General features: G+C 34.1%; 4 protein-coding genes across 5 annotated transcripts; 1 reads left to right on the top strand and 3 right to left on the bottom strand.

The window, feature by feature from the left end:
* Positions 1-1,543: 1,543 nt before the first annotated feature.
* Positions 1,544-6,221, bottom strand: RPAC43 (RNA polymerase I subunit 43). 2 transcript variants are annotated; one of them, XM_022050100.2, is made up of 10 exons: positions 5,934-6,221; positions 5,183-5,368; positions 4,828-4,957; positions 4,615-4,695; positions 4,310-4,509; positions 3,599-3,694; positions 3,395-3,488; positions 3,148-3,264; positions 2,571-2,643; positions 1,544-1,797 (listed from the first exon to the last, which is right to left on the bottom strand). In XM_022050100.2, exons 1-10 carry the CDS (start codon positions 6,078-6,080, stop codon positions 1,671-1,673), a joined length of 1,251 nt encoding a protein of 416 aa, XP_021905792.1. In that variant the 5' UTR covers positions 6,081-6,221; the 3' UTR covers positions 1,544-1,670. The 2 variants fall into 2 exon arrangements, with proteins under 2 accessions (XP_021905792.1, XP_088074882.1); XM_088218756.1 differs by lacking the exon at positions 1,544-1,797 and having other exon boundaries at positions 2,363-2,643; positions 5,934-6,218.
* Positions 6,222-6,849: 628 nt separating this feature from the next.
* Positions 6,850-17,174, bottom strand: LOC110820656 (26S rRNA (cytosine-C(5))-methyltransferase NOP2B-like). The gene is made up of 18 exons (XM_022050201.2): positions 16,961-17,174; positions 11,711-11,989; positions 11,421-11,623; positions 11,256-11,319; positions 11,020-11,153; positions 10,766-10,849; positions 10,590-10,664; positions 10,433-10,504; positions 10,260-10,333; positions 9,876-9,928; positions 9,681-9,790; positions 9,298-9,366; positions 9,133-9,207; positions 8,732-8,824; positions 8,522-8,601; positions 8,346-8,445; positions 7,549-7,901; positions 6,850-7,218 (listed from the first exon to the last, which is right to left on the bottom strand). The coding sequence occupies exons 2-18, from the start codon at positions 11,982-11,984 to the stop codon at positions 7,164-7,166; spliced, it is 1,968 nt and encodes a 655-aa protein (XP_021905893.1). The 5' UTR covers positions 11,985-11,989; positions 16,961-17,174; the 3' UTR covers positions 6,850-7,163.
* A 2,228-nt stretch (positions 17,175-19,402) lies between these two features.
* On the top strand, positions 19,403-23,173 carry OPT1 (oligopeptide transporter 1). Its single transcript, XM_022050200.2, has 7 exons — positions 19,403-19,538; positions 20,247-20,689; positions 20,778-20,875; positions 20,965-21,537; positions 21,642-21,909; positions 22,002-22,184; positions 22,262-23,173. Exons 1-7 carry the CDS (start codon positions 19,475-19,477, stop codon positions 22,862-22,864), a joined length of 2,232 nt encoding a protein of 743 aa, XP_021905892.1. The 5' UTR covers positions 19,403-19,474; the 3' UTR covers positions 22,865-23,173.
* Positions 23,174-25,757: 2,584 nt separating this feature from the next.
* Positions 25,758-27,380, bottom strand: LOC110820788 (pentatricopeptide repeat-containing protein At2g29760, chloroplastic-like). Its single transcript, XM_022050375.2, has 2 exons — positions 27,239-27,380; positions 25,758-27,170 (listed from the first exon to the last, which is right to left on the bottom strand). The coding sequence occupies exons 1-2, from the start codon at positions 27,264-27,266 to the stop codon at positions 25,795-25,797; spliced, it is 1,404 nt and encodes a 467-aa protein (XP_021906067.2). The 5' UTR covers positions 27,267-27,380; the 3' UTR covers positions 25,758-25,794.
* Positions 27,381-27,466: the final 86 nt, after the last annotated feature.

Genomic DNA, 27,466 nt, shown 5'->3' with positions numbered 1-27,466 from the left:
TTAGTATAATTTTGATATCTTAGTCTGATTTCACACATAATTCTATATATACACACATTTTTTTTTTGTATTTTTTTTAACACAATTAACATATTTCTTCAATTAATATAAAATTTAGATTATCTCTAAATTTGTTCACTCTTACTTTAAGGTATAAATTTTATAAATGTTACATTAAGGTACAATTAAATTAAATATCTCTAAGTATGTTTGTTAAATTGAACTTGGCATCAACCTTTCTTCCAAGTGTTTTTTTTTTCTTTCTTGCATATATATATATATATATATATATATAGAGAGAGAGAGAGAGTGGCTCAGAAAGTTGCTGTGAAGTGTGATGATGAGAAATATGAGGAGAGAGAGAATATATGAAGATGAAGATAATCAGTCAATGCCTAACTTGTGGGTCCAGACCTCATAATTATCTTCAGCTCTTAATTATGTTCTGAAAGTAATTAATTAAACAAAGAAATTAAGTTGTTAATTAAACCATAAATTAATAATAATGTGGCTTATTCAGTCAATGTAAAGCCATTTTCTTCTCCCCTAGGTGGCTCATTCATTGTTATATCAACCATAATACAATTATTTAATATAACCTAATTATTACCATGCAAAAATTTATCTTTCAGAGAGATTATTTTATTTTTTAAAAGAAAAAAGTTATTTGATAATCATTAATTTTTTTTTAATTGAGTAAACATGATGAATGAATTTTTTTTATTATCAAAATAAATAAAAAAATTTATTCTTAATTATGTTTATTGATAAACTCATAATGGATTTATTGTAATTATTGGAATTTTAAATTTTAAGATAATAAATTTAAGTAAAATCAATCTTATTTTTATTAAAATTAGTTTTGTACAAAATTTAATAAGTTAGAGTTTATATGTGACTAAAGTAGGTTAATTATTTTTTATTAATTTAATCTTTTGAGGTAATTTGTTTAATTAATTATTTAAGAATAATTATTTTTTTTATGTAATGATATAAATATTAATAAAAATAATAATTTTTTTGTTTGTTCATACTTTATCTTTTACAGTATTTAAAACTAATCTTGATAAAATAAATAATTTATTTTATTTAAATCTTACAAATGACAGTAAATCAATTTTATACCATACAAATAAATATATAAACAAAATTCTTAATTAATTTTATTTTAAAATAATTTCATAAATTCAGAAGATATCTAGTAGTAACACAAATATTTTTGACCTAACTAATATATATGTATATATATAATTTACTAATAAATATGTGTCCTTGAATTGATCAGTTAGATTTTTGTAAGCACTATTTAATTGTACAGTGACCTGCCTAAAAAGATCATGTGCTGCTGCTTTATGTCATGTCCTAATTGACAAGGAATTCAGCAATTAGCAAAATTGACCTAACATGCTTATTCTTGATTGAGGATTTTGGAAACTTGTTGCCTGATCTTCCTACCTTGTCACTTACCTTATTCTTGATTAGGGTTTATTGAATTAATGAATAATTAAATGTATATACTTACACTGGACAAGAGAATAAAAAAAAAAGGGATAATGGCTGGCTAAACTATTATCTACCATTCAAGAAGAAATCTAACATCAACAACATATATATATATATATATATATATATACACACACACACACATGTATACACTGATTTCTCTACTACTAGGATAGGGACTGTGAGCTGGCACAGCAGACCAATATGCTTTTGTCCTTATTGCCACCTGTTGGTAACATGCTCCATATGGGTGGCCACATAAAGTTCATCAAAGTACACAAGCTCAGATGGTACCTACATAAACCAAAAAAATTTAATAATTTGGTAAATAGTTAAACCCAATTTAGGGTTTTGTTTTTTCTTTTTTAAAAGAAAATATATTTAAAAGCTGTTTTTCTGGGTGTATACATGCAGGGATTGAGGGACCACTTGAACCAAAAGAAAGGAAGATGAGAGAAACAGGACAATGGGTGAACTCAATTATCCAACTTTGACAAGCCAAGCCACTCATCTAAAGCTTTTATGGCTTATTTTTAGTGTTATGGACAATAATAGTATAAGGCATATTCTCTGATTAGGTATTTGATTGTGGAAATTTCTTGCTAAAGTGACATGAAGGTTATGGACCTACCAATCACTGAGAAATTGCCAAAACAACATTGTAATGATTCAATCAAAATCAAGTATGTATTATTCCTTGTAATGATCTTCATACACACACAGATTCCACTTCCATACTATCATGTAAATATCCAGAGCACTCTCCTGCAACAAGTTCCTCATATAATCTTTTCCTCATTTCATAAACAAAGGAAGGAAAATGGTTTTGTTTTCCAAAAGAAAATAAGAAGAAACAAGATCAGAGAATGGAGAAAATTAAAAAACTTCCCTCAGTGGTAAAAATTGAGGGAACAAGTTATATCAGTGTAACAATCTTTTAAATCACATACCTGTCTCTTTACAGCCATTTTATATTTGATTTTATATATTAGTAACCAAAAAGAAAAGCATTTTTAGTAGACTTAATAACCAGACATCAAGAGATTTCAGTGATCAAAGATTCGCACTTGTCTTCCAAAATCTTCACAGCTTCAGTAAACAGGATTTCTGGAGGTAATGACCCAGCTGATTCAATTGTAACTGGAAAGTAAAGAACAAACGGAAATTAGAACCCAAATATCTTTCAACAGGGAATAATGTCGAATTTCAGTATTTGCATAAAGGTTGAAACAGTACAAATCATGAAACGCCAAATGAAGCAGTAGCGAACACATTTAGTTTTACCTTATATAGCAGTCAGTTACCACTACCGCAGAGGAAATGTTATTTGAAACTCAGAAAACCACCTTAACTATAGTATACCTCACACAGATGTTGAAGTTAATAATTTGATACTGACCCCAATTTCCCAAAGTTCTACATGTTTATCATTGTATCCATCGCTGTCTTCCTTACAAGTTAGATTCAATTGCTACCATTAATTGTTATAAAACATTCCCCGTTAAAAAGCTGCCTTGAAATAGTATCAGTAGAAGCTATAAATTAAATTGTTAGCATCATTTAGTTCTCATAGATTTCTCACATCAATACCCAAATCATTGTTCACCAGTGCTGTAAAATAAGTGTACAGACAATACTACTTACATATGAAATGATCTTTAACCCGCCGTAGTGCCACACGTTTGTCCCACTCATCACCTCTTATGCACTCCCGACATAGCGTACAAGCCCGAGGTCTCGCTACAGTTGCTCTTTTTCTACCTGTTTGGTGATATACGATTAATTAGGAAAGTGAGACAACCATCAGAAGGAGGCCATTTGACACCATGTAATGTTCACATTCCTTAATGTAAACCGTACAAATATCTTCACAGGAACCAAATCACTTCACCTTTACCAATATCTTCAATATCAAATACATTAACCGGGCATTTCTCTACAAGTTCTATGGCATCCTCATCCTCAATCTCTTCCAACAATACAACCTACACACCAGAATTAAAATACCCTTAGAAAGGAAACAAAAAAAAAGGAGCACTTAAAAGCCGGAAGACAACACACTTCACAATAAACCTTCCTCTAATGTAGATCTTACCTCAGGAAGCATCCGATACCAAGCAGTAGCCACAGGGGACCACTTCGCGTGCGTTTTACCCATGCCTTTAACAGCATGTGCTTCTAGTTCAATTTCCTACCAAGAAAAAAGGGCAAATCTATTTAACACAGAGAAGTCAACCACTATTACAACTTGAAACTGCGAAAGCTCACTATTATACATGTGAAAGTATAAAATGCATCAACTTTAGACAATTAAAAAGCATTTTCCTGTGGCAAAGACCAATATAAACTGATTTAATCTTTTCTTTCAGATTAAAGGGGATGCAGCCAAGTTTTATATACTAGTTTGGACATTTATCACAGGATTTCAATTCTAACTGAACAATCAGAAAGAAAATTTCTTCTACTCAATCACCATTTAAGAAAGAAACTTGGTCCATGATGCGTAAACAAATGGAACCAGAGCAGCATATCTAATGATAAGGCTGTAGCTGGCTCAAAGCTCATTTAGAAATAAGAATGCAGTTGAGTTGATTTAGCATATCCTGATCTCGGTCCAGGATTAAAGGCTCTATTTTATGTTTATTTACATTAGCATGCCCCAAGTTTATTTTCTTGATCAAGTTTAGGAAACAAGGGTTCTCTACATTTTTTTACTACTACTAATGATTCGTTACTAGGCCCCCTGAATTTTCATAATGATGCCGATAATGCAACAACTATGAGCACAAAATAAATTAAACCTCACCTGACCAGGGCCAAGTTTGGATATAATAATATCAGGATGCTTGGGGCCAATCTGACTGTTGGCAAATTCTGGCATGATCTCTTGACTACGAGTAAATGAAGTGTAAGTTTCAGGTTTTGAGGTCGAATTCAAGGTAGAGCTTCCAGATACCTTAATAAGCTCACTTCCATTCGGTAACCACTTCAACTCATTGGATTTTACTATATTCAAGATCATTGTTAAGTTGACACAAAAAACAAAAGGAAATATTGCATGATCAAATTCACAAAGAATAAAACTTTTGGATGAAAAAGAAATAATTATACCTGTAAGACGTGGTGCCCGTCTTTCACAACGAACATGGAGTTTGAAAACAATGGTATTCTTCTCATTTGGCTGATCATTTTCTATAGTAGAAAAGAAAAAGGGGTGAGTGACACAACGGAATTTCTAACAGATGGAGGAGCAGAAATATACCATATCTTATCCTTATCACAGAAAACATTAAAAATAATAAAAAGCCTGATAAACATTTGGACCTGATAAATATTCAAAGAGCCTTGGGTCAGCATTGATGGGAATGAGACCCAATCTATGGGCAAGAACTTCATCTTGAACCACCGATGTATTGTTTGCAATGAGAACTTTTTCAATAGCCATTGTTGGAAGCTGCATGTACATCAATCAAATTCATGAATATTACCAGTGCTGTCCCAATGGACCTACTAACTTGATATATATAAGGGGTGTCTTGTGATAGGTGCAGCAAGGCATTTAAGGTCAATTAATCAAAGTGAAATACCTAGCATAAATGACAACTCATAAAGTTAAGGGCATACTATGCCATGACTATCCATGATTTTGTAATCCTAGGTCGTTAAATAGTATTCTCACCTCAGCTATTAAGATTCTCCTAAATGCATTTGCAATTGCTGCATCTATACCAATCATATCAAACTCCATATCATCCTCTGTGAGTCGAACCACTTCAACTCTGAAGTTGTCACGGAAATGGTTCAGTCGTCTAGTATTGTCTACTTCAATAGAGTCGTAGGCACCACTATAGGTTATGCCCTCTGTCTACAAGATGCAGATACAAAAGCATTATTAGGCTATGAGATAAATAAATTTTTCATAGAAAACAAATAAGCAGCAAAGAAAAAAAAGCTAACCTAAGGAAGTTTGATGCTTCCATTGTCATATCTGTTAATCTCTATTCCTAAAGATGCCAATTTTAACTTTATCAGCTAGTTCACATTTAACCACCTAGAAGCAAATTATACCAAAACCTCAACCATTGGTATAAACAGAAAATATACATATTCACATAAAGGAAATTTCTTATACTTGTCTAGGCAACTTAACTATATTTAAGCTAAATCCAAAAAAAAATTTCCCCCGGAGCTTGAAGAAACTGAGAAAAAGAAACCCCGAAAATAAAAAATCAAAACAATAAAAAAATTTCTTTTCTTTTCCTTCAAATTCCAGCTAAAGCACGGTATCAATGACAAGAAAAATCCTGGTCAATATCTAAAACGGCCGTGTAAATCACTAACTAGCTCCAGATTCAACAAAAACTGTTCAACATCTTCAAATTTCAAAATAGTCCAACAAAAAGAAAATATAAAGGGAAAGAAAGTATTACATGGATAGGAGCATCTTTATTGCAGATGACGCGAGTTCTCTGGAGCTCGAGGTGGGGAGGCAGTTTTCCCATTGGCACATCTGGCAAATCCCATATAGAAAATCCCTTCTTGTTGACTTCTTCTTTTTGGTCTTCTTGCCCGATCATTGTCTTCAAGCTCTGTCTCTCGCTCCCTGGCTCTGTTTCGCAAGTTAAGAGAGTTTTGGGAGACTGAGCGTAGAAGAGGGGGATGGGAGCTTGGGTTTAGGGTTTAACAGGGCGGGAAGAAGACCTGCAACGCCACAGCAACTTTAGCTTATGATTTTAGAACCGGTCGGTTTGGTCGAACCGGTTCAGTATTTAATGCCAAATTTTGGATTTAGAATTTGCAAAATTAGAATTTGCTTTGCCAATCTCACAGCTCTCCTATTTTATATATAAATTTAAAGTGAATTTCTAAGGGAATTCATTAATAATTTTGGATTTTTTTTTTTTTCATTACATTGTTCCAATTTTCAATTACGTTAAACTCTCAATGCCTTATAAAAAAAAGTCACCATATATAATCTAATGTATAATTATCTTAGTTTAAGTGAAGATAAAAGAGAAGAGATAATATATATTCTTCAATATATATAAGTAATACGAATGCCATATGATATTTTCGAACTTCTTCTGAAAAAAAAAAGTAATCAATATCGATTATAATATATATATATATTACATATTAAAAAATTTAAATACCATCCACAAATTTTAAAGTACAAAAAATTAATTTATACAGTGATGTACATAAATAATTATTTATTTAAATTCTTGAAATATTAAATAAAATTTAATTTTTAATTAACTACAAACTATGATATATCTCAAGTAACATAGAATATAAATTTAGTTTCTATTCCTTTAAAATCAATTTAAGAAATTACAAAATGAATAGGCAAAACAAAATATTAATTTCCTAATCCTCCATCCAAACAAGACGCCTGTAAGGGAATAAAAATGACATAATTGTTTTTAAGTAATTAAAAGAAAAGAAAACAAAACTTTCTCCAACTTCCTCCGATCATGAGGTAGAGGGATAGTCAGAGCCCTTTTTAGACTTTTTCGAGTTACACTAGAGTGAAATAATATTACAGACATATAAAATTGAAGTGACTAAAACATTTTAAGGTTGATTTCTTCTTCCCCATATTTAGTCACTGTAATGGGAAAACCAAGTTTCGCCGGTTTCTGACATTGTTTACTCGGTTAGCTTTTCCTCGCCTTCTTACCATCATCCCTCAAAGTTCTTCTTTTCTCTTCTCTGCAAGAGGTCAAAAAAAGAAATGAACAAAATCTCTAAGGGCTACGCATTTTCTAACCCAAGTACAAGTTATACCATGTTAGTATTATTTCTCGTAAGAAATTATTTTGTATAGCAATACACTTCGATATAACACACATTTCCATTAATAACTTGATAAAAAATTCAGTTTATAATTAAACTCGTATATTTTATCTAGGTTACTTATAGAAATATTATATTGATCCAACTTGTAACAATCATGCAAAATAATCTTTGCTTCCTTCCCCCATTTCTAATTGTGGGGTCACACATAAAAAGAATAAATCAAACATGGGCACAAAGATTTACCTTGCTTTAGATATTTCTTCCCTAGATGGAAATTTCCTTTTCTTTCTCTCTTTGGTACTAGATGAGGCCTTTGAATTCTCATTTACACTAGGAGGGTGGTTCTTTAAGCGCATTTTCTTTCCCTTGGTGCTATGTTTCCGCTTGGTAGGCAGACTTTTGGTAGATACATTCTTTGGACCCTTCCTTCTTTCTTCTGTGCTCTTATTTGAGTTGGATCTCCCATTTTCAGTAGGAGAGTTATTCAAGCCCGGGTTTTCTTGTTTAATACTTTCGTTTGGGTTGGAAGCCTGCTCTACTGTTTCCACGGGATCAGAAGGTGAAGGGATGGGCTTCGCATTGCTCATTTTCTTCAACTGTAACAAGTCATAAACAAAGGAGTCGGGAAGTTATCAATTGGCATAGGGCCTAATATGTGTGCGCTGTGGTACAAAAGCAAAACCCAGATTCCAAAAGATGTTTCAAGCCGATACGTGAATGCACAAAGCAGACTCACCCAGACATCTAAATTTATAATGACAAAAAAGGAGTTAGTCAATCATCAGATGCTGAAAGCACAAACAGTCAGTCTTTAGGAACCTGTTTGTCTTACATAGCAAATAAAGCTATGGCTCTCAAAAATCAAACAATAGTTTCATATGACAAGAGCACCTAAAGCATTGAGAATGTAGACATTTCAATGTCTGCCAAATTAATACTTCATTTCTGCCAGTCCAGACCAGCTGTAGCAGGATAATGCAATTATGGAGAATAATTATCTAATTTTAAACAAAGATGTCAGTTTTAAGTTCAGGAAATACCTTAGCAACAAAGAATCCATCCATGTTATGAACGTGAGGATAGAAACGCCTTGTCTTCTCTAAAGACGGATGGAAGCGATGTTCCCTAAAGCGGATAAAGCTGGTGAAAGAGGAAACACAATTAGATATGAAAATCAGCAACATTTATCTGCAGCTGATTAGCAAAGAAATACTACCCTGGACGACCAAAATCAAGTCCACATGGCACAAGTTTAACATCCCTCTTTCGGAGCGCATAATCAATTACTGCTTCATTCTGCAAGATATTACATTATACTAAGAAAACAACACAAATGATGACTCTCCCAAAAGGAAAAGAAAAAAGCTGAAGATGAACAGGTTAAGGAGACTGCTGCCAGAAACACATATGCATCTCATAAACTAACCTCAGGTATCATTATAGAGCATGTGGAGTAAACAATGAATCCCCCTGATTTAGAATTGGCATCCACCATATCAATTGCTGCAAGTATCAGTTGCTGCGTGTAGAACAAAAATGCTAACTAAGAAATACAACAAAACCAAGAAAAAAAAAAGGATGCATATCTTTTGTTAACTGCAACAATTATGGAGGAGCATCACTGCCTCCCCAAGTAAAAATTTTGTTGCATGGCTGCTTCAGCGAAGCATTTTAGTGAAAGCAATTACAGAGAAGAAAAAAGGATCTCTGAGCATATAGATAATAAAACTATGCTTACACTCCCTGCTAACCATTTAAATGTAAAACAATATCCATGATTACCAACAAAAAAAAAACCTTAAATTACATTTTCTGCAAAAAGCATACCTTCTGCAGAAGAGCACTTTTCTGTATATCTTCAAGGCTTTTAGAAGTTTTAACAGACTCATCTTTAGATATAACCTGAATAATATAGTAAAGGTCATTTCAATATTATCGACTATAAAAAGAAGCCCCTGTTCGAAATAAGAGATTCTAAAAAGAACTTCTTACCCCAGTTCCACTGCAAGGGGCATCCAACAATACTCTATCAACTGTGTTCTGACCTAAAACCTTAGGCAGCTGATGGAAGAACAAGGAAAAAAGAAACAGAAACTCGTTATTGGGGTTTTTGAATTCCTTGTTAGAAAGGGTTTGCTCCCAAAAATATTTGTATTTACTCATATCAATGAACCTATACACAAGAACCCTTTTAAGACAAATTAAAATATGAATTTAGGAGTAGAAATGAGCTGCATATTGATAAAACAAATGACGTATGGCAGCAGCAATTTCACATGTTATAGCCTATGCCTCAACTCAGAGGCAATCTCAATGAATCTTAGCTATGAAATCCACTGCAGAACAAAACTGAAGTCATTGGTCAAGAAGCTAACCTCCCTCCCATCATAGTTACAAACTATAGTGTTTGTCACTCCCATACGATGCAAATTTGCAGTGAGTGACTTAAGCCGGGGCACCTTCATTTCATTTGCAAATAGTATGCCTGTTGACAATATAAAGATGACTTTGAAGGGACTTAAATAAGGAAATTAACATGCAGTTAATTGGACAAGTGACAACTATCATACCACTATTCTTCATAAGGGCAGCAATATAAGTTGTTTTACCACCAGGTGCAGCACTGTAACAGGCACAAATTGTTAACATCAAAAGCTAGAGGAAAAAAAAAGCAATTATTTCATTAATCTAGAATGTTTATTAGAAAAAATGGTGCGTGCATGAGCGCAAATCCATAAAGAGGCAGGTTTTGAAGGTTAGGGGAGAGGGAAAATTCCAGAGGCACAAAGCTATGACATGAGATCCCAAATTACAGCAACACTTACAATGTGACAAGCATAGTATGAAAATATCTAGCTTCGCTTATGAGATACTATTTTCAAAGAAAGTTGGAAATAATATGGTTATAATGAGAAAACAATATGCAGAGCACAGAATGAGTAGTAGTAACTCACGCCATATCAACAATCCGTTCCTTTTCTTGAGGAGCAAGGGCCATCACTGGCAGAAAAGAACTTGCACTTTGCAGCTGTATACAAGCAGAATAGGACAATAGGTAACCATCTCAAAAAATTTTTACAAAAAGGGTAAGGAACAATATGAAAGTGAAATAGCAAAGATCACTAACCATGTAAAAACCAGCCATATATTCAGGAGTGGCACCAATTGGCACTTGAGAATCATATACCACAAGTCCTACCTATGATAGTAACATCAAGGATTTTATATATCAATAACATAAAAGCAACCTAAAAAAGAAAACAAACAGATATGATAATTCATACTTTTGACCACTTGCTTAATGGATCGAGATTAACTCCTCTGTTCAAGAGGACATCAGCCAGATCCCGTCTTCGAGTCTAATCACAAAAGGAAGAATAATATGATTGAGATGCATAAAAATGAGCACAGAATGCACTCAAAAACATAAAAAATTTCAATGCAGTAAAGTGCAATTCACCTTCAAAGTGTTCGTCCGTAAACATATAGGTCGAGGCTTTTCAAAAGCTTCAATAAGTTCCATAAGCTCAACCACAGGAAACATCTGAGGAAAAAAAATCAGATTTTAATTTTTTTTGAGAAGCAGATTTAATATGTTCTACCATCCTCTCCATTGGGAGAGACCGAGTTAGACAAGCTACCATAACAAGAGAAGGGGTGAGGGGAAGGTGGGAAGTAGGGGGAAAAGAACGTAAACACCAATCAATCAATCACCTCGACCAAAACTCCAATAAGAAATTCATTATATCCATAATACGATGCCAAATCCATCTTCAGCTGCTCAGTGTAATCCTTCCTCGTGGTTCCTTCCTGTTTCAATTCCTTAAAATTTGAAAGCACTCGAACAACTGAAAGAGCATATAATTAAAATCTGAGTCAGGAAAGATTGATTGAGAATGCTGAGTCTTAATATGCACTCCACTAAAGAAAAAGGAAAAGAAGGTACATACTCTCTCTTATCCTCCTTTGGAGATTCGAAAGATCTGGGGGCTGACGTGCCTCTTCTTCAAGTTCCTACAACAAAACATAGAATAAGCTAGACAATATGCCAACAAATGACACCAAAATCACAAATTCAGTTCAAAAAGAGATAACAAGCATAAACAATAACAAACCTCCTTGGTTGGCAATCTAAACTCATCAGATTCCTCTTTAATATTCAGTTGCATTTCAGCTTCAGCCTCTTCTTGTTCCCTCGCTCTTTGTTCATCAATAGCCCTAGACTTTGCCTCAATATCAGATTCATCTGAATCCGAATCTGAATCCAAATCTGAACCCGAAGCTGAACCTGAACCTGAACCTGAACCCAAATCATGCTCTACAGCATCATATGAAACAAACCTCATTGTCAAAAAAGTGAAAAACCAAAAATAAGGATATAAATATCAGAAAGAGAGAAGCACACCTTCATCTTCGCTTCCCTGGAGGAAATCATCTGCCAGGGGATCATCTCCATCAGAAAAAAGTTCAGAACCAGATCCAGAATCAGACCCTTCCTCTTCTTCTCCATTAAACTCTCCATGCTCCTTTAATTCTTCCTCACTTAACACATCAGAATCATCCTGAATATCAGCCTTTTTGGAACGTTTGCCTGTGAAAATATCAGTTTTCTGCTTCTTTTTCGATGGTGCCTTATGTGGCTTGCCGCTCTTTTTCTTATTAAGTGCAGCAGCAACCATCACAGCTGCAGCGTCAAATAAAGGAGTTAGAATATAAAAATTAAAAAAAAAAACAAATCATTCTTCATCCTAGCAAAGGACATAGATAATTCAAAACAGGGTAATGATGTAGGAAAAATTAAAGCCACCACATAAAGTTTCGAAAACGTCATGTCATACCTGAGAAGTTCTTAAGTATCACATTTAAGATTTAATTGCATATACAACCCAATATTTAGAATTTTCTTATAAATAATTATTCAAACAAGGATTGATATTAAAAGGGATATTAAAAAGGTCATTGTAGTGCTCAAGTATAAAACCCTAATCCAACTATAACTAGAGAACCCTAATAAAAGTTAAAAACGCAGAAGAACATTTGCTTGGTCCAGAATTAGCTAATAATCCCAAATAAAAACCTATCAAAATTTGCTTCCTTTTTACTTATGAGCCATGCAATTAGGCCTATTTCGTCTTTATGATTTTCAAGGAAATACACCAAAATTTTGACACAGGTTCTTTTAGTCATTTTACCAACTTTTCAACTTATAATCACTCTTTTACCAGTACTGATTATTATGCAAAACTTAAAGTCAAATAGAAGTACAAAAACCAAACATATATTTCACTTATCTTCTGATAGCTTATAGTTCATGAACCTTTAAGCATTGTCCACTGATAAGCTAAAAGAGATTTGGTGTCTGTTAGCATGTGAACTATAGTCTCTAGTTTATAGCTTTTTTGGTCTGAATTGGGTCATTGTAGGCACAGTGAGAGAGAAGCTTTCGACATGGAGAGGCATCCAGAGAAATAAACAGACAATTATACTTATCGCTTTGGCTACCTTTTATAGGCCATGCAATTAGACCTATTTCGTCTTTTATGATTTTCAAGGAAATGTACACCAAAATTTTTTCACAGGTCCTTTCAGTCATTTTATCGACTTTTCAACTTATAGTCACTCTTTTAACAGTACTTATTATTATACAAAACTTAAAGTCACATAGAAGTACAATAACCAAACATATATTTCACTTATCTTCTGATAGCTTATAAGGTAAAAGAATTTGGTATCCGCTACCATGTCAACTATGGTCCCTGGTTTATAGCTTTTTTGGTCTGAATTGGGTCATTGTAGGCACAGTGAGAGGAGCTTTTGACATGGAGAGGCATCCAGAGAAATAAACAGACAATTATACTTATCCTTTTGGCTACCTTTTAGGCCATTTGGAAAGAGATAAGTAGCTTTTGAAGGCAGATTTGATAATATTAGGATTCTTGATTTAGGCCCTAAGTATTTCGATTAAGGATCAACCTCTGCATTTAAGTGAGAATTTGGAGACCTTATTGATTTTTTGTTGAACATGTACATCTTTGTATATGGGTTGCATCCCTTCACTGCTTTGTTAATAGTCACACATTTTTATTCAAAAAAAGGGAAAAAAATATAAGCTAAACCAAATGACCCCTTATACTTTCAAGAATTTAGAGTATAAATGAAATTCTAATCCTAGCAAAGTCCTAATCCTTTCCATACTATTATAATAAATTGTAGATTGGAGAGAAATACAAGTCCTGATTTGTTTAGAATTGCCAAACATCATCTGTTCTCCCTTGGTAGGAGAAAACTCAGCCATGAGTTCTGAAGTGCAGAATCAAGAAACTTGATCATTAAACATTCCAAAATTTTGGCAAACTTCACAATTGATCATCCTTTTTAATAGAAAAATTAATCGAAAAACACAAGTGCTTAGGTGAAAACCTGCAAATAGGAGAAGACCAACAAAATCAAAAAACTAGTGTGCCAAATTCGCATTGAACACTGATACAGTCAACCAGTGCATCAGATTCCTCTTCGTCCAATTAAGGATTTGGAAATAAAAAATCTAGAGATCACACCTATGATTTCTTAAACATTTCATTTAGGAAATATTAAGCACTACGCTTAAAGGTTTGATTTGTATCACACAATTAGAAAATTGAGAAAATATACTATTGACTATTTGAATGAATCTTCTCAAAAGGTTACAACTATATATAAAGAGTGTTAAAAACATCTTTCCTAACTATATTAGGAAATATCAAACCTAATTTTGGAATACTACTCTTAATAAAATAGAAATACTAATACTAAAAACTCAGGAATACTAACCCAATACAAATAGAAATATTAAAACAAGTATAAAAACTAACTACTAAAAAGAATAAAATCCTAAATTTACTACTAAAAAGAATGAAATCCTAAATTTACTACTAAAAAGAATAAAATCCTAAAATTACCAAAATTATATTTAAAGAGCGCTAAGTAGGTTTTTCCTAACTATATTAGGAAATCCTACACCTAGTCAATGAAAAACTAAAACTTTCATCCTTAAGTTGATGGGTATGAAACACAGAATTGTTGATGAGTAAGAAATCATGATGGGAAAATGAAATCAACATATAGCGAATTTATGCCTCAACTCATCCTTGAGTTGAAGATCAATAAACCCATTTATTGATTTAGGTTCCTCCTTGCATTGAACTTCCATAGAACTCTCTTTAGCAGTGAAAGATCTTGAATAAACTCAGCATCTTTACTCTTAGGAAAACATGAGAGTTTTTCTCAGTTCTCAACTTCCACGAACTCCTTCTCTTTATCTTTTTCATTGACTACAGGTCCTTTTGGACGTTTATATCATTCATGGTTTCTGTAGTCAGAGATTTTGAAACTAAATCATTATGCCGAACATAAACTGATAAGTATTGGTAGTCTCATCATGCTGAGCCTTTTAATCATAAAGTCAAGGTTGACCTAGAAAAATATGTGTGAACATCGAAGGAACCACATCAAACAAGATTGGATCACTGCAGGTACCATGAACAATGGAGACAAAATTTTGCTGAGTGACCAAAACGCTCGAATTCTCCATCCAAGCTAGTCCTCAAGGTTGCCGATATGATTGTGTTTAAAGATTGAGACATTCCACTGTAAATGTTGAAACAAGATTTTTGCGACACTAATGATAAATTTCTTATATTTATTTCCACCACGGGTTCCATAGTTTGGAAATTGAAGAACATTTTGGATCTCTTTTTGATTGAACTGCATAGTTGTGCTTAACTATTGTAAAAAAGACTTGTTTTATTATCCTCGACTAATGGCTCATTCTCTTCGTTATAATTCCACATGTTTAAACCTTTTCCATTACACAAAATTTTGAAAAAGAGACTGCCACATAAGAAAAATGGACAATAATACCTCATTTTAAACTACTGTAAATTGGTCTAAAAGAGAATAAATTAGTCTAGGTGAACCGATTTGGTCAAACAAGGTTCTATAAGTCAAAACAAAGCACAACATTAAAATTCCCACTCGCAAGAGTGTGCGCGTGGGGTCCATGTTCCAGCTTCCGATCACCATACGACTATCTTCAATTGATCAACTTGAATGAAGGAGGCAATTGTACATCAAAGGTCGGTCTGAGAGATGGTTGAGTAGAAGTACAGGATCCTCAAAGGCAGCAGCTGCGAGAGCTTACATCGGTGAGTGGCAAAGTTTTTGGTGGAGTTCCGCAGTTGGGCTTTTGGGAAACGCCAAATGGACCTTCTGAAGTCAGTGGTAGAGGCAGTGTCAACCACCTATGAGTAGTAATTGGTGAACTGAGTGGAAGCCGTTTGGAATGTTTAGGGTTTTGGGATTCTTTTTGGCAATTTTCTTTTTTTTTTCTTTTTACAAATGAGCCTGGGTTGTTTAGGTGAATGGTTGTGATATTTTGGATGTAGGATTGTTTTAGCTTTGATACAAATTCATGTAGAACAAATAAGACTGATTTGTCCAATTAAGGATTTGAGGATAAAAACCTAGACATCACAACTAGAGTTTCTTAGATATCACATCTAAGAAATCTTAAGCATCTCACTCAAGAACTTAATTGTATCACAGACTTAGAAAATTAAAAAACTCTCAAAATATATTATTGAATACTTGAATGAATCCTCTTAAGAGGTTACAACCATATCCAAGGAGTACTAACTATGTCTTTCTTAACTAGATTAGGAAATACTAAAACTAATTTAGGAACACTACCCTTACTAACATCAGAATAGTAACACTAAAAATAATAAGAATAATAATTCTAATACAAATAGGAAATATTAAAATAAAAGGAAAACTAACTTACTCAAAAGAATAAGATCCTAATGCTAATAGACTAATCTTATCCATAATATTCAATAAATTGTAGACTTGACAGAAGTATAAATCAGTCTTTTTTTCTGTATCACATAATCTCTAGTTTTGACAAAGCAAACATACATAATAACCAAGGAATAACATATTAGAAAAATGGAAAAAAAATTGCAGCATTGAAAAAACTGATCATATTCCTATCCAAAGCATCTGATTAGTGTTAGACCGAATAAACCCCTCAAAGAACCCACATAAGGATGACGACACATTACCTCTTTATGCAGCACAAGCAAAATCACCTAAAGAACAAATTATATATCCAGTAACATCATAAAGGTTTATTCCAATGCCAACCCCCCATATCCAACACCAATTTTTTCAATCAATCAAAGAACTGAAATCGTTGACTCTACCATCAAGAAGAACATACAAAATGACAAGTAATTCTATAAAAAAAAAAAAAAAGAACCTAGCAATAAGCTGATTGTGTCAAGTTCAAATATCTTCGAAATTCTCCCAATCAAAACGGCTAAGCAAGCATATATCAAAGAATTAGCAGACAAGACCCTTCAAATTTTTCTCGGAAATCCAGAACTCGTTTTTTTAAGAAAAATTTTCAGTTAGAAACCAGAACATGAAAGTCCAGATGATAAACTACACAAGCAAAAAACCGCAAGTTACAACTATACTTAAATAAAAAAAAAGTAGCATCATAACTTCAAACATAATATGACTTCAAGAGGTCCAATCCTTTAACCGGTGACCGAACAAACACACACACAAACACATATACATACAATACGCTGACAATGGAAAGAAACTTTACCTGTTTGAATAATAGCTTAAAGAAACCGCAAATAGCAGCAGCTTGAGTTGATGTAGCCTCGGCTTCCAAGAACAGCTATATACTGAGCTTCTGCCCGAACGAAGTGACACGAACACCTCCAAGCGCTCAAACCTGGAGGAAGCCGACTGTGACTTTAGGGATTTCAAACGGGAGAAACAGAGGAAAAAGAGGAAGGGTTTTAGGGTGGCTTTTTACGGTTGGCTGAGGTTTTAGAGAGAGAGGAAATTACTTTTGGGCTGAAAATTCAGGCTTTACAATGGGCTTGGGTTGAATTATTTTTATTATTACTAATTTGCGTATTAAGAACAATTAATTAATGCCATATAATTTACTTTCAATAATTCTTACATACTAAATTTATATTAGCAACTTACTAGAAGCCTAATTTGATAAATACAATTTAAATAAATAGTAACATAATACCATAGCAATATATATCCATCGAATATGATATAATTTATGTGTAATATAATAGGGATATATATATTTCAAAAATTATGATAAGTCCTTCCAATACCAACAATTACAAATCCCTACCTATTAATCTCTTTAGTATCATACCTTATATATAATATTTATATGTCATTGATAAAAAAAATAATAATTATATAAATTTAATAGGTATTATTCTTTTAAATATAAATAAATTATAATAATTTATCAATTAATACGAAAATCTCGTACTCTAAACAACGTTATCGATCGTTTTTTTTTTTCTGATGTTTGTTTTCGTATTTTAATCTTATACCGAATACATTATATAGAGAATTATTAATAATAGATTCTATCTCAACCTCCCCTTAAAATTCAACTCTCTCACCCATACTAATTAATTTTTACCTAAAATTTGTAAACCTATTAGTTTGTGCGTCATTATATATATACATATATAAAGATGTATGTCATCCTTTTTAGAAAAAGTTATAAGGCATATACACGTGATAAGTTTTTTTTTTTTTTTGTTTGATAAGTTATAAATTACATTTAATTGAAAAGGATTATTTCATACATATCTTTGTGATAATGTTATGTATGCTAAAAAAAATATTATTGCATATATAGTAAATAATTGTTGGGATTTATAAGTATATAAAATTTAAATTTTTATTAATTTTACTTATTTAAAAATTAATAACTTAAAATACTTTTAATATGTTTATATTAAAATTAAATTTATTAAAAATAATATATCATTATTCAAGAAATAAATATAAATCAAATATTTTAAAAAATAATCTCTCATTAATTACATAATATTTAAAAAATAAACATAAATTAAATATAATTAAAAAAAACTATTCACTAACTCAAAAATTAAAAATTTAAAGTATCATTAACTAAGTTTACATCAAAATTAATTTTTTAAAAAAATAATGTACAACTATTTAAGAGATAAATATAAATTAAATATCTTAAAAGATAAATTTTTATTATTACATAATATTTTAAAATTTAAATATAGTCTAAATTCAATTAAAATAAAATTTTATTTGAATTTAAATTAATAAATAAAATAAATTATAATTTTTATATCAATTTTCAACGATAATCAAATTATTAATGGTAATTTACTAATTAAAATAATTAAATAATAATATATGATGTTATTAATAATTCAAGAAGAACGGGATAAAACTATTTCAGCCAACAAATAGCTAATACGGGAAACGAACAAAAATGAATAAACATGTCACCTTAAATTTTGTTCTACAGACTCTATATCCAAGTTCATATAAGATGATTCTGTATGAAGAACATAGACTGTCAGTTATTGTTAATTTCTCTAATATCATTGTAACGAGTCTTTACAACCATTGGAGTTCGGCTTTCCTTTATATATATATATATATATATATGGACAGTCAGTACGTATACTATATACAGGCAGAAGTAAATGTGAGTATTCTGATCCCTGCAACGAAGACTAGAAAAATAGTTTTGCTATTTCAAACTTGAAATGAATCTCACCATATAAATTTTTATGAGTATGATAATTTTAATTATATGAGATTCTTAGAATATGAGTCCATATATAGGATATTTATATGTATCTATCAAATTAGGCATATATCGTCTTTCCTTTTGTTTTCCCTTTCTAAACCGAAATTCATGGCGGACACATGAATGTTGAATTTACTGCACTATATTGTCCATATTCACTCCATTATAACTGTATAATAACAAGTAATTAAACTTCCTGGTCCATTTCATTAGTCATGAATATTCAGTTTTATTTACTTGCTATTGTTTGAATTAGATTTGACCAAACTTCTTATCGCTTAAAATTTGCTTTTTTTAGGTATGAAATAAAATCGGGATTCTGTTTTTGAGTATTTTTTGGTAGAAAAATATTAGACGGAAGTTACCTGTGTACAGACTGTAAAATATATTTTGAGAAATGGTGCGGAGAGGATTACTATAAATTCAGTAGTGATAGTATTTCTCTTTGCTGCGGGCATTGTTTTTCTTTGGCAAATTTTACAGAGGGAGGAAATGGCAACCTCCTTGGACCAGGAAATCCCTCAGTACAATCCCCCTGCAAACCAGAAAGACCCTGGTACAAATCTTTCACGTTCAGATACAGACATGTATTAGTTTATGTATCATCTCGAAATATGTAGATGTATACGTATATCTATCTTTGTTCATCGTGCAATTAACAGTTGTTGAATGGAGATGACCTCTCATGTTTGATGATCAACGTAGTTTGGATTTTTTGAAAACTTACTGCAAATGTTCGTCTATTTGTGTCTGAAATGTATGTTTATGTATGTCTATATATGTATATGTATATATATATATATCTCTCTCTCTCTCTATATATATATATATATCACAGTGCAACAGGAACGCTAATTTCACCTACTATGGTGATTTAGTGGAAATCTCTGTCAGTATGAGGTCAATATTCCAATTGATGATCAACGTGAGTTTGGATTTTTGAAAACTTATTGCACATATTCATGTATTTGTGCGTGAAATGTATGTGTATGTATTTATATATATATATATATATCTCTCTCTCTATATATATATATATATGTGTATATATATATCACATATATGTTTTGCAATAGGAACGCTAATTGAAAATTATCTCTGATTATATATTAAAAATAGTAAAAATAAAAATTTACGAGTGTGAATTTTTATTAGATTATCATTCGTATTCTGTAAATTTAAATTTTACATTAGACAATCACCGTTTTTATCAGAAATTTCAGATAAACATATATATATTTATGTTGTGGTGATGATCATGTAGAGGATGAAGTGGATGATAATCCAATAGAGGAGGTAAGACTGACCGTTTCGATCGCCGACGATCCGACGGAATCGGCATTGACGTTTAGAACATGGGTCATCGGCCTGGTGTCGTGCGTGATTCTTGCTTTTGCAAACAGATTTTTAAATTATCGAACCAATCCGCTTGGAATTTCTTCAGTTACCATTCAAATTGTTGGTCTTCCAATCGGAAAATTCATGGCGGCAACACTTCCGACGAAGAAATTTCGTTGTCCTTTTACGAAGAAGACATTTTCTCTGAATCCTGGACCCTTCACTTTAAAAGAACATGTACTCATCACCATATTTGCTAGTTGTGGTTCGCTCGGTGTATATGCCGTCCATATTATCTCAATCGTCAGGGTCTTCTATCATCGCGGACTGAATGCAATTGCAGCTTTGTTGCTTGCACAAACTACTCAGGTATTTGCACAAACTACTCAAATAATACTGAGAAGATATTTTCAAATGGACTGTGCTTGATTTGATCGGTTTTCTCGTTGAAATTCAGCTGCTAGGTTATGGATGGGCGGGTGTATTCAGGACATACCTTGTTGACTCACCTTATATGTGGTGGCCAGCAAACTTGGTGCAGGTTTCTCTGTTCAGGTACTTTCAATTTGTTTTATGACAATTTTTTGTAGATTAAAAATGTGTAGTGGCAAAAGCTTGAGCAATGTGTAGAAAACTTGTTGCAGGGCATTGCATGAGAAAGAGGAGAGACCTAAGGGAGGACAAACCAGACTGCAATTCTTTCTTATTGTGTTCATAGCAAGTTTTGCTTATTACGTGATTCCAGCTTACTTCTTTCAAGCCATATCGGCACTTTCTGTTATTTGCTGGATATGGAAGAAGAACATCACAATGCAACAAATTGGTTCCGGAGTCAATGGTCTAGGTCTTTTCTCGTTTGGTCTGGACTGGGCTTCAATTGCCGGCTACCTCGGTAGCCCTCTTGCTACGCCTTTCTTTGTAATTGCCAATGTAATGATTGGGTTTTTCGTCTTCGTCTACATTCTCGTCCCCATTGCTTATTGGAACAACATGTACGAAGCCAAGCGATTTCCCATCTATTCATCAAAAACATATGACATTGATGGTCACAGATATAATATAACCCGAGTTCTCAATGAAACCAGTTTTGATCTTGATCTAGTCGGCTATGAAAATTATAGCAAACTCTACCTCAGTATTATATTTGCCTTCGTTTATGGATTGAGTTTCGCCACTCTGACATCAACTATTTCCCATGTTGCACTTTTTGATGGAAAGTAAGTTATTCATTTACAGACTTTTACTTCAGATTCTAATTTTTGTGCCCTTTTCAGTTCTGACGGAAGTTTTGCTCTCCTTTCTAAAAATAATCAATGTATAGAATGATTTGGAGTACATGGAAAAAAACATCAACCACAGCAAAGAACAAATTCAACGATGTGCACACAAGACTGATGAAGAAGAACTATCCAACCGTTCCCATGTGGTGGTTTCATTCAGTTTTAATCTTGTCCGTAGGCCTTGCTATCTTTGCTTGTGAAGGTTTTGGCAAGCAGTTGCAGCTTCCATGGTGGGGAGTTCTACTATCTTGTGCCATTGCTTTTTTCTTCACCCTGCCTATAGGGATAATTCAAGCCACAACAAACATGGTATGATACATAGCGAAGAATAACAGAAAGATCTCTCTATTTTTTAAATTATTTCCACAGATGACTAAACATAATGAGGATCTAATATGCAGCAACCAGGGTTAAATGTGATCACAGAGTTGATCATTGGGTATATGTACCCAGGGAAGCCTCTCGCCAACGTGACTTTCAAGACCTATGGCTATATCAGTATGTCACAGGCACTTAATTTTATTCAGGACTTCAAATTGGGACACTACATGAAGATCCCTCCAAGATCCATGTTCATTGTCCAGGTAAGTTTCATGACTAACTTTTGACGCTTTTCTACAGTGAGTAAATTCATGACCATATGAATTCATGTTGCATTCAGTTAGTTGGAACCCTTGTTGGAACCACCATCCACTTTTGCACCGCATGGTGGCTTCTTTCAACTGTAGAGAACATATGCGATACATCTTTGTTACCCCCAGACAGTCCATGGACATGCCCCAACGATGCGGTTTTCTACAGTGCCTCAGTCATCTGGGGTGTCATTGGTCCTGCCAAAATGTTCACAAAGCAAGGCATCTACCCGGAAATGAACTGGTTCTTCCTTATTGGCCTTCTTGCTCCTGTTCCCTTTTGGTGGCTGTCACGCAAATATCCTGAGAAAAAATGGATCAAATCCATCCATATGCCCATGCTCTTAGGAGCTACAATTAGCATGCCACCAGCTAGAGCAGTGCACTATTGGTCTTGGGGAATTGTGGGAATACTCTTCAACTATTATATCTTCAGAAGGTACAAGGGATGGTGGGCTAGGCACAACTATATTTTATCTGCTGCTCTTGATGCTGGTGTTGCCTTCTTGGGAATCCTCATCTTCTTTGCCCTCCAAAATACCAGTTTCCCAGAGTGGTGGGGTATGTCCTACACTGACCACTGTGACTTGGCAGCATGTCCTACTGCACCTGGGTCTACATGTGGCAAATGATAAATGATCTGCTTCATCAAGATGCTAAAGACATTGGTTTTCTGTAAGATGTAGCATATTCTGCGCAGGGATTTCAGATTTCATTATCGAAGCATTGTACCTGTCAATAAAATAATGGAGAAGACTGATTACGATTACACAACAGCATAATCTAATAGCTTCGCCTATGAAGATGTACGGTTGTAATTTGTAGGACAGGTTTCTTATGAAATTATCTAATCAATGTCAAAATGGATAACGTCAGTTTGTTTCAAGGTGACCAGGAATTTTCAGATACATGTATTTCAAATTGATTGTTTGGTAGTAAAACTATTTGTTTGAATTTGTATATCCTGTATTTTTACATAAATGCTCAAGAAGACTAGACAACAAGAAAAAGGAAAATGATAAAAGATAATGTAACGATTCTGAAAATTCAAAGGAAATAAATAATAACTTTAAGTGCGGAAACGAAATAAAAGGGTTAAAATTTACATTCCTTACACAATAACTTAAAAGTACTAAACAACATTACAAAATTCACTCTTTTAAAAAAAACACAAGAAATAAACGGAGAAGATAAAATATATAGCATCTGCTCGCAATCTTATTGCGGATCGGGTCTGAAACCTGGTTCTCTTGATATGAAATAATTAACTAAGAAATGAGTTATACTATTCTAATAAAAATATCACACTATATCACCGACACAGAAATAAAGATAGGTATAAAACAAAAACAACTAATATAGCACTAAATTTAGTAAATTCATTTATCAATCATAAAATTATTTATCGTTCACTTACCGCAATGAGATTTATGAAACCAATCTATGCAGACAATAATATCATACGGATTATAATTTCATGTAGGATCAGCAACATTACACATATCATAAATCTATACACACCGTTAAATAACTAAACAATAACTGTCACCTTTTTACCAGTCTACTAGTATCCATGGGGGTTCATAGAGATGTCTCCGCTGCATGTGACCCCTTTCCTTTAACAATCTTAATTACGAGCCGTCCTCATACCCCGTCAGGTATGAGCGCCAAATTATTAAACCTTAATACCACGTGCGGTATGAAGGTGAAGCGGGCCGTACCCATACCTCATCCAATATGAACGCCAAATTATCAAGTCTCCATACCCCATCCAGTATGAGACAACGTTCACGGTAGGGTTCCCTATGTACCCAGTCCGTCCACCATCTCTCAGGATATCCAGTTAAGCTGTCATTCCATCTGTTTATTTAATCACACAACTTTTCCGTTTTTCTTTAGTCTCCATTTTCCAAATCAACCATGATCACATAAGTAAACAAACATTCATCAAGGAATGCAATCATATCTCAATTTTCCAATCAAACAATAGTCACGTAAGTCAACAATTCATGCATTCATATCATAAAATTGATAAATCAAATATCATCATACTTTTAAACTGTAAAATAAATCAACAGAAATTAACAGAGAACAATTTTTTGTTCGGGCTCCATTAGCAATCCATAATTAATTATGCACATTTATTTAATTTGTACAAATATCATATTATTATTTATTTATACTTCAATTCTATAATAGAGAATATGGTGAGGGATCCTTATCCGATTTGACGACCGAAAAAGTAAATTGTTTACTGCACCTACGGACGATCCATGGGTTCCCTAAATTTTTCTTCGAGAATCGAAATGCGCTAATAGTACTTATAAATGTTCCAAACAAACCCAAAATCAGTTTCAGGGCCCATTTGGCCAATTTCGGAATCCCAGCACTGCGTCTCCACCGCGCGCCAGCGGCGGTCTGCCTCAAGTCAGCTATTTTCGACCATTTGCGGCCTAATTCAGCCGATTTTGCATCAATTCCTGCGAGAAAATACGTTAAAGGATATCAGTTGGCCGAAAAAATACAAAAAACCAAAACTCACCGGCGACGAGTCTCTCCGATGCAACGGCTCCTCCGACTCACGTTGCAGTTGGGTGTTTTCTTCGATCAACCTGTAGAAAAAGACACAATGATCGCAACGGTGGAAAGACTACACAGAACAGGAATCGGGAAGGGTCTCATTGAAGGGATTTTGTTAAATACCCCGCAGCTGCGGTGCCGAGCTTCATCGGCGTTTTTCGGCCAATTGGCCGGTCTTTTTGCTCCGATTTGATCATAAGTGAGCTTAAAATTAAATTTTGTACAAAATGAGAAGTTTTTACCTTTTTTGGCGGTCGGAAAGGGTTCTGTTGCTGCGGCGGGTGGCGACGGTCTGCTTCCCGGCGGCTAGGTCATCTTCTCCGGCGATGGGGTATGGTGGCTAGAGTTCGAATGGGAGTTATTTATATCCGTACGCTTTTGATCTATACCATCCATTGCATTTGATCTGAACTATCCGATCGCGATTAAATAGGGAGTAAATCTGAACTGTTCATCGAGATCCAATCTGGACCGTCCAATTACGTTTGAATCTAGTCATTCGATCGCGTTTGAGAGAAAGCGCATCCAGGCCGTCCGTGCACGCAGGAACGGACCTGGGTCGTTCGATCACAGGCACGCAGATTACCCACGTGGCACCACGTCAGCGTCCGTTGCCACGTAGCGCGTCCTGATTCGTCGAGACTGCTGACCAAACGTCTCACGCAGTAGAACTTCTCCAAATTGCACTTTAACCATTGATTTCCGATTTTTCTTTCAAAAATACCCCCAAAATCTAAATTTTTACCCATTTTTTTCAAAATTGTTTCCAATTTCATCTTCATTCAATTTTTACTTCATTTTTATCCTAAATTAAATATAATAAATTAATAAAAAATTATATTTATTAATTATTTAATTACACACAAATTTTTTATTTTTTCTATTTTTTTTTTTGTGGGTGTTACAAATAACAAACAACAATTTCATCCTGAGGCAAAAAGAACATACATAAACTATATGTATTAACGCATAAAATGTATATTCACCAGTAGTCCTGGCAAGAACATAATCCGTCTTTAAAACAATGGAACCTGTTCCTATCGCGAACAATTATCTCTCGGTTCGCAATTGCTGAGATACATTTGAAAGCAACATGACAATCCTCACAGACTCGAAGGTTCTTCATTATTCTGATTGGTGTTTTAGGTGAAATGTTTAGAAGTCCAAAACAAAGTGCTAGTTTCTCGCTATGACGGTACAGAAATTTCTCCTTGCTTTCCTCATCTGTGTCCAGAAGAACAACTGATAGGTTAGGTGCATATCCCCGCTGCTTCATTTCTCCCAGCAGTTTTTCCCACAGTTGAAACATCTTCGGACTTTGAGGATGGCTGTCATCCCCAGCAACAAAAGTATGAATAATTCCATCAACCTCGATAGAGCTGCAACCGGGTGTTTTCTTAATCCCTCGATTTCTCATCAATCTCCTCACCCTCGCTGCATCTTCCCATCTTTCTGCTTCCGCATAGATATTCGACAAAACCACGTAGTATCCATCATTTAGAGGATCTAATTCAGCTAAGTGTTTGGTAGCTTCTTCGGCCAATTCAATGTTCTTGTGAACTTTGCAGCCACCAAGGAGAGTTCCCCACACAACCCCATTTACCTCTATTGGAATGTTCTCAATAAACTCCCGAGCCTCCTGAAGAAGTCCTGCTCTGCTGAAAAGATCAACCATACAACCATAGTGCTCAATTTGAGGAATTATCCCATAATCTCTAGTCATACTAGCGAAATAGTTTTGTCCTTCATCAATCAAACACATATGGCTACAAGCATTTAATATGCCAATGAAGGTTATCCCATTAGGCTCTATACCTACCCCAATCATCCTATAGAAGAATTCCAGAGCGTTTTCAGCTTGTCCATGAATTGCAAGCCCTGCAATCATGGCTGACCATGACACAACTGTTCTTTCCTCCATCTCATCAAAAACCCTCCTAGCATCCTCCAAGCACCCACATTTCACGTACATATCAATCAAAGTATTACAAACATGAGCACTACTCATAAACCCACTTTGTTTCGAGTACTCGTGAACCTGCCTTCCCAAATTCATTGAACCTAGATCCGCACAAGCTGCGAGAACACCCACTACAGTCACCTCATTTGCCCTCAAACCCGCCTCCTCCATCTCGCAGAATAGACGTACAGCCTCCTCTGGCCTCCTGCACTGAACAAAGCCAGAAATCATTGCTGTCCACGACCTAACATTTCTCTCCGGCATCTCCAAGAACAAACTGTACGCCTGATCAATATCTCCCCTCTTCACCAACTGGGTCATCACTGTATTCCAAGTTACAACATCTCGTTGCGCCATTTTATCGAACAACAAAAGCGCATCACCCATCTCCCCACACTCTGCATACAGATTCAAGATCATGTTTTGCAGAAACAAATTCCATTTGAACCCAAGTTTCTCGACATACCCATGAATAATCCTACCGCATGAAACATTCAACTCGGCGAGACACGCTTTCAGCATGAAGGAACAGGTGAAAGTATCCGGCAAAACATCAAATTCGCGCAGCCGCGAGAACAATAAGATGGCACAAGCAGGAGAATCGCTTTCGGCTAAGGCTTTCAAGCAAGAATTCCACAGGACAGTGATGGGTTTGCCAATGTGTTGAAAGATCTTGTGGGCGTAAGGGAGACTG

The sequence above is a fragment of the Carica papaya genome, chromosome 4 (genome assembly GCF_054855325.1).
Source record: "Carica papaya isolate Zhongbai chromosome 4, ASM5485532v1, whole genome shotgun sequence".
Taxonomy (NCBI): Eukaryota; Viridiplantae; Streptophyta; class Magnoliopsida; order Brassicales; family Caricaceae; genus Carica; species Carica papaya.
Note: the sequence above shows the minus strand (reverse complement) of the source record. Positions and strands in the feature narration are given on the sequence as shown.